Here is a 7,503-nt window from a genome sequence, read left to right on the forward strand (position 1 = left end):
GGAAAGGAAACTCTTGCTTCCAGCTCCTGCATGAGGCTTGGCACAGCACAGCACGCTGCCTTCCCCTTGCTGAGGCAGAGCTGACCCCCCTCAGGACGCACCCTTCTCCCCCTCCCCTAGTTTTTCCCCTTCCTTGTTCCTTACCCTCATCTTCCCACCCCCTCACCCCCCACACCCCCCCACCCCGGAACCAACCCCAGAACATGTCAATGAAAGCATGGAGGGGAGGGCGCGTTTCCGCATGGTTTGACACTGTTCCCCCTTCCATCTGTCTTTTCCTACCCAGAATTTCCCTACACCCCGTCTCCAATCGATGATCGCAAATCCATGGTGCAGCCGAACATCCCCACCCCGGTGATCGGGGGCATAGTGGGCGGCGTCTCGCTGGTCCTGGTGGTGGCCGTGGTGCTTTTTGTGGTACTCCGGCGCCGGCGTCACACCTTCAAGGGTGACTACAGCACCAAGAAGCACGTCTACGGCAACGGCTACAGCAAGGCCGGCATCCCGCAGCACCACCACCCGCCCATGGCCCAAAACCTCCAGTACCCCGACGACTCGGACGACGAGAAGAAGCCGGGCCCGTTGGGCGGCAGCACCTACGAGGATGAGGATGAGGATGGGGGAGGCGAACGCAAGCTGGGAGGCCCCAACAAGTATGAGGAGGACGCCAAGAGGCCTTACTTCACGGTCGACGAAGGGGAGGCCCATCCCCAACCCTACGACGAGAGGACACTCGGCTTCCAGTACGACCCCGAGCAGCTCGACATCGCCGAGAACATGGTCTCGCAGAACGACGGATCTTTTATTTCCAAAAAGGAGTGGTACGTCTAGCTCGGCACCCCCCGCTGCTGCACACACAGACACACAGACAGACACACACGCAGACACACACAGACACCCCCCTCCCCCCTTTTCCCCTGCATCCCTGCCGAGCAGAGCCCACCCTGCACGCACGGTCCCCCCCTGCCCCGCACACCCTGACCAGCCCTGGGTGCTCAGCACAGACTTTGGACGCTTCCAGCACCAGCCTGAAGAGCTGGCTGGGGAGGGAAGGAGGGAGGAGGGCAGCTTTGCTTACAGATCTGTTTTGTTGGTTTGGTTTTTTTTTTTTTTTAATTATGACCTTTTTCTTTGGAGGGGGGGCGGGGAGGTGTGTGGGAGGCGGGAGGTCGGGTAATTATTTTCTCCGGTTTTGGTTTATGCTTTTTTTGTTTTGTTCTGTTGGTTTCTCTTGATGACTTTTGTCCCCTTCTGTGGTGTTCGTATTGGTCGGTGGCTTAGGTGTTACTATTTGCTTTAACGACTTGTTGCCCAGCCTGTATATTACACTCTGTTTGTGTCTTCATGTCTCAGAGTGCCCCCTTCAGCCCCTACCCACCCCGAGGTTCCTCCTCCTCCTTCAGCACCCCCGAAACACTGGAATTTTGTTTGTATGTTGTCTTTGTTGTGTTGGTTGTGTTTTTCTTTTTCACCCTGGGAGGGGGTCAAGTGAGCTGTCCGTAGAAAGACAGAGGCCAGGAAAGCTGGTGGCAATGGAAACATTGGTGCCACGATCAGGTGAACAGATTTCATGGGTTTTTTTCCTATTCCCTTTCTTTCCAGAGGGGTCTGGGTAACATTCCTCTTGCCCCCTGCACGCCTGGGGAGATGCACTCCCAGGTTTTAATGACTCAATGAAAGGAAAATGAGAAGAGGAGGGAGAAAAGGCCCTAGAACAAACCCCAGGTGCTCGGGCTGATAGCAGAGCTGCCATTTTCCTCCTACCATTTATTATTTCCTGGCTTTTCAATTTCTGCCTTTGTTTGAGTGTTCTTATAAAAAGAAAGAAAAGGAGTATTTATTGCTGACTTTTTGTTTTTTGGTTTTTTTTTGGTGTGGTTGTTCTTGTTGCTGGTGCCAGGCAGGGAGCAGCTGACTCTGGTGGTGCACATGTTGCTGTCCCTCCCTGGGGAAGGGGACCCACTGATTTCCCTTCTCTTCTCCCACAAAACTCCCTGCCTCCAGCTCCGGTGTGCAGAGGGCACATCTCCCAGGCCCACTCACCTATTCTCTTTGAGGGCTTCAGCACAGGATCGGGCCCCTACGTTTTATGATACCACTAAGACTTAATTGTCATGTGTTTACACTTCTTTTTTCTTCTTCTTCTTCTTCTTCTTTGATTTTGGAGGGGGGATCAGAGCACAGGGGTGCTTCTCTCTAACCCTCCTACCAACACCCTCAGCCCCCAGCCTTTAGGTGTCTTGCTCAGGCTGCACTGGTGGCCTCTTTCTCAATGTCACATCCCTCTTTCGAAGCAAAGGTTTGGTGGGCAGGGCAGGAGGGAGTGAGCCTGGGGAACTGATCCCATCCTCCTTCCCTGGAGCGTGTGAGGGGGGGGCTGGGATTGCTGCTGTCTCTGCTCTGTGGATAAATGGGATCCCAGGCTCCAGAGCCCTCTCTCTGACACCAAATTAGATTCACTGGATTGGGGCTTATTTTTCCTTCTGTGGGTTGGGGTGGGTTTGTGTGGTTTTTTTTTTTTCTTTTCTTTTTTTTTTTTAATTTGATGTATAAATAAATCTTTTCCTTGTAAAGAATCCCCCAGTTTTCTGAGCTGTATTATCGTGCACATCTAAAAATAGCAGGACTCATTCTCCTCCTGCCTTGCCCGCTGGGTTTTGTTCCATCACATCCAGTGGTTATCCTGCCACAAAAGGGAGGAGGGTGGCAAGTCAGACCCACACAGATGAGTCAAGGTCAGATCTCTGATCCAGGCAGCCTTTGATGCTTTTTGGTGGGTGGGTTTTGGGTCCAGGCAACGTGAAGCTCAGCCTGAGCCATCCACAGTTTGTAGCTTCCCCTCAGTGGTGTAGGGGAGTGGGAAACCCGATTGTTCCCCTGTAATCTTCCTGCTGTTCCTGCCAGCCCTCCCTGCTTCCTGGCTTCTGGCAGAACAGCCAAATGCCACGGGAAAGCTGCTTTATGTCCACTTGAAGCAAGGCAGACAGAGATTCCCTCAGGACCCTCGGGCTGAACCTTAAAAAATCCAGCTAAACCTTCCCATGTCCCTCCGCTGCCACCAGGAGCAGCCAGCAGCCAAGCACCCCCAATAAAAGGAATGAAACCTCTGACATCTCTCCGTATCTCTGATTGCTTGTAGGGGCTGATTATTGTTGTAAACCTGCAGAGGGGATTCTCCAGTGCCTTGGGATAACAGGATTCACAGGGCTTTAAGTCCCCCAAGCGTGGCTTTCCCTGGGATCTGGATCAGGACAGGGCAGCCTTGCTGAGCACTGAACCTGAGCCACAGATACTTGGTGGAACGTGGGGCATTTTGGAGCCTGCACAGTCTGTGGGGCAGGGATAATTCTCAGCAAAGTCTGTCTCTCAACCAAATCATCTTTTAGATCTGAATTTCACAACTGGGCTCTAAAAAAGAGTTGTCACAACATCTCCAGCCCCAAACTCTGGGTGGTCCATGACCAAGAACAGAGTGGAAGTCAGTGGCACGTTCCCTCCCCTGCAACTTTGCCCCAGCAGAGATACATGCTGCTCACTGGTGTGGTTCAGAAGAGGAACCAAATGATTATTTTTCATCCAGAACCCTGGTAAGGCTGGAGGAGAAGATCCTTAGACGGCAGTGAGTAGGTAGCCTGCAAGTTCAAGGTTCAGCAATTCATTCCTCGAGCCCTTCAGCATCATGTTGTTGGTGCAATTATTCCCACAGCTGTAGGGAAATGCCACCTCTGTGCAGTGATCTGCTTCTTGCTGTCCCTTGCAAGGTCAGCTAATTGGCCAAGAGGCTCTTAGGGTGGTCATTAGCCAAAGGATTAGCCAGTAATGCCAAGCAAGGTAGCAGAAAAAAAGAAGTGTGTAGGGGAAAAAAATGAGATTGATGTTTCATCAAGAGCCATTTGGATCCAGTAGTAGCATCACTCCCTGCTCTGGGTTCAGTTGCTCTGAGGGGGCCCTTGAAGGTGGTAAGATCAGGTTTTCCACCAGCATCAGGAAGCAGGTGGTACCTTTCTCTCCTCGTATATGCAAGGGGAGATGCCCAACTGAAGTCCATGTGCATCCTGCTTCCTGGGAAGTGCTGCAGGGGAGGGAAGGTGCTGGAGACCTATGCAGTGCTCACTCTGGAGGGACAGTCTGCCTGGTGGCCCCAGGGGTTCCCTGCTACCCGGGCTACCAGAGGAGACAGGGGGGCAATCTGTTCCTTCCTCTGGGGACAGTGTCACTTGTCCCTTTGTGCCTCAGTGGGGCAGGTTCTGGCAGGCTGGAGTCAAGCTGCCAGTTTTAAGTGGGAACTCAGGTGTGACAGTGCACACAGGAGCCCACAGGCTGGACCACCTCCCCGAGGGACCCTCGGGCTGCCTCAAGTGACAAATCCCCTGCTTCTCCACCCCCTTCCATCAGAGCTGCTAAGGAGGTGTAGAACATCCCCGTGGGACCCTGCAAAGAGCAAGCAGAAGCCTCCAGCTGGGAGGTGGCAGCTGTTTGTTGGCCCTGCTTCACAGCCAGCAGCACAGGGTGGGCTGGGGACCCCCAGCACTTCCCCTGGGGTAGGTGGAACATGTCCCCATCCTCTCTCAGTTCCCACCACAGTGTTAGCTGCCTCTCCACCAAGGTGCTAGGGAGCTGCTGCTCTCCAGGAAAGCTGGGACCTGAGCTGGTGTGTCCCAATAATTACAGACAGCTTGGAAGTGCCTGGACTGGGTGTGGGCAAAGTGCCTGGGAGGGCACAGCCAGTTGCTGTACCTCCATTTGAAGGGATCGTTGCCCAGATCCCTTCTCTGGGTTCTTGCCAAGGAAAAGACATCTCAAGGTGGTGCTTTGCCCTTCCCAAGCCTTCATCCTGGATAGCAATTTGAGGCCAAGCTTGTGGTGCCTCAGGATGAAGATGGGTGGAAAGCTGAGCAGGCAGGTGAGAGGGTCGTGGCTCTGAGCCCCGTGGTGCATCACTCAGGGTCTCACCATCATCACAGCAAAGAAAATGCAGGCAAATTTGGGCTGAGCCCCCAGTCCTTCCCTGTGTGTGTTCAGGGAGCTCTACTGAAGCAGACACATCTGTGTCACAACCCAAAAGGAGCCTGTAGTTTATGCACAAAGACACCCCAGCTGTTCTCCTGCTGGGGCTTATCTCTAGGATTATTCATTGCAGTTCACCCAAGTGATGTTATTTTCCCTTATTTAATTACCAGATTTTTATATTTTTTTTTCCCTATCCCTGTTGTTAAATCATTTTCATTTGGCCTGGGGAAAAAGAATAAGTAAACCCTGAAGAATTCTTAGTTAAAAAAAAATAATAAATAAAACAAATCAAACGAACTGAAGTGGTAGCACCAAATTGGTTGCAAAGACATAAGGGACATAGGGAGCCATTTTCCTGGTGTTGAGTCAAAAAAGAAACACAACAACTGTTCAGCAGAAACCACTGAGGGTGAGAGAGAGAGAAAGGTTCTAAAGATTGGTCTTCAAGCAATTAGGGAAGGGAATGCAATTAGAAGGGGTTGCTCAGAGCCCCATCCAACCTGCCCTTCAACACTGCCAGGGATGGGGCAGCCACAGCTTCCCTGGGCAACCTGGGCCAGGGTCTCCCCACCCTCACACTCCAGAATTCCCTCCTCATGTCTCACCTCAATCTCTCTCTTCCAGTTTTCATCCATCCCCCCTTGTCCTCTCCCTCCCTGCCCTTGTCCCAAGCCCCTCCCCAGCTTTCCTGGAGCCCCTTCCCTTTGGTGTTGTGGAAATGGGACCCATTTTGTTCTGAGAGGAGAAGCAGGTTGGAGCCTTTTGCCAGCAGGTTCAAAGTCACTGTAAGCTTCCCACATTCACAACCACTTAAGTTTTGGCTCTTTTTTTTTTAATCTGCAGGGCTTCTGACAGCACTTTCCCCTCCCCAAGCCTGCAGCTCCCCCCCTTGCTTTCCCTCCCCTTCAGATTTGGTGCAATTTGCTGACAACTCCTTGAGAGAGGCAGGGGAAGCCTTGGGGCAGGGGAGGGTGCAAAGACCTGGGGTCCCACCTCAGGGAGAGTTTGTACTTTGGACCAGGTGACTTCCCAAATGTCCTGTACTTGAGGGTAAAAATAACAAGCAAGTAGACTCAGATCCTCTCCTAGCACACACTGGCTCTGGTGGAGGGACTCTCATTGAGGATCTGTTTTTTCTTCTCTTTTGCCTTTCTTTTTTTCTTTCTTTTTTTTTAAAAAAGTGATTCCTTAACTCCAGTGATTTAGTCTCATTTTTTTCTTCTTCCTCTTGCTGTACTTATCATTGTGGAATAAAGACTGCAGACAGACAAACAACCCCAACCCCACTGTTTTGTTTCTTGTTTTGTTGTTTGTTTTTTTAAAAAACCTGTTGTCAGTGCTTTTGTACAAAAAGAAAAAATAAAAATAATAATAATAATGTAATGGACTTTCATGATTTTTGTTTATTTTTGGTTTGGTTTTGTTTTCCATCCTTTGTAATCATTTGTTTGGGGTCCAAGGGGGGGGGGGGGGGCATTTTCATGGTTCTGATTTGTGTGGGCAGGGTGTTGCATCACCCTTCCTTTTACTTGTATAAAAAAAAACAACAAAAAAAACAAACAAAAACAAACCAATAGTGGCTCAGCTGTGGAAAAAAAAAATAATAATAAAATGTACTTTTTTATAAATAAAGAATTTTAAAAAAAAAGAAGGTCCATGCTCCCTTTTTTTGGGTATGATTTTTGGTGCATCTGGGACCGCGTCGCTCTGCAGCCTGAGGAGGGTGACAAGAGGCACCTGCTTCCCCCATGAGGTGCTGCATTTTGTGCTGGTTGTTTGCTTGCAGATGAAGGCTGAAAGCAAAGGGTGAGAGAGGTCTCCAAAGTGAAGCAAAGGTGGGCAGGGAGTGACTGGTTTTGCCCCTGGTATAAGTGGCGGGGGGTGGAATTCCTGGAGGAGCAGATTCAAGACAAAAGGAGGTGGGAGCAGCATTTCCTGCCTGGATATAAACAGTGACATTCCTTGTCAAAGGGTGATGCTCATGCCAAGCTCAACCTGAACTATAAAAAAAAAAAAGGGGGGCTAAAAAAGCCCAGGGAGGAAAAATCCATCCAAAGCTATTAAAAATTATGACACTATCTCCAGATTAGGAACCTCTTGAGCTGCTGTTGGCAATAACAGATGGGACAGGCTATTGGAAAAATATCAATCCACACTTGCTGTCTTCTCAGATTCTTCTCTAGGCTGGTGAATTAGCTGCCAGAGCCAGGATACTGGGATTCTGGGCTCAGCCAACCTTTGCTTTGACACAGTGGGATGTTCCTATAGTGCAGTGCTTGGCAACCATGGCAATGGTGCATCAAACCCATCCACAGGCCACAGGGATGCTCAGGGATCATTGGGAGGCACCACCATCAAGCTGCGTCCCTGCAGCTCCATTTCTAATCTCTGCACTGGGAAGAACAGTTTGCCTTTTCCCCTTCCCTCCGGCTTCCTGACTGTGCATACAGGCTACCAGGAAAGCCTGGATCCCAAAGATCAAGGCACACATCT

General features: G+C 50.7%; 1 protein-coding gene across 1 annotated transcript in view; it reads left to right on the plus strand.

Moving 5' to 3' along the window:
• The window catches only part of NECTIN1 (nectin cell adhesion molecule 1), a 66,394-nt gene extending 60,001 nt beyond the window's left edge, over nt 1–6,393 (plus strand). The window contains exon 6 of the mRNA XM_051638656.1: nt 287–6,393. Within this exon, the coding sequence (XP_051494616.1) occupies nt 287–831 (545 nt within the window). The 3' untranslated portion in view covers nt 832–6,393. The remainder of the gene's footprint in view (nt 1–286) is intronic.
• The last annotated feature ends 1,110 nt before the right edge of the window (nt 6,394–7,503 follow it).

Source organism: Apus apus, chromosome 22, assembly GCF_020740795.1.
Source record: "Apus apus isolate bApuApu2 chromosome 22, bApuApu2.pri.cur, whole genome shotgun sequence".
NCBI lineage: Eukaryota > Metazoa > Chordata > Aves > Apodiformes > Apodidae > Apus > Apus apus.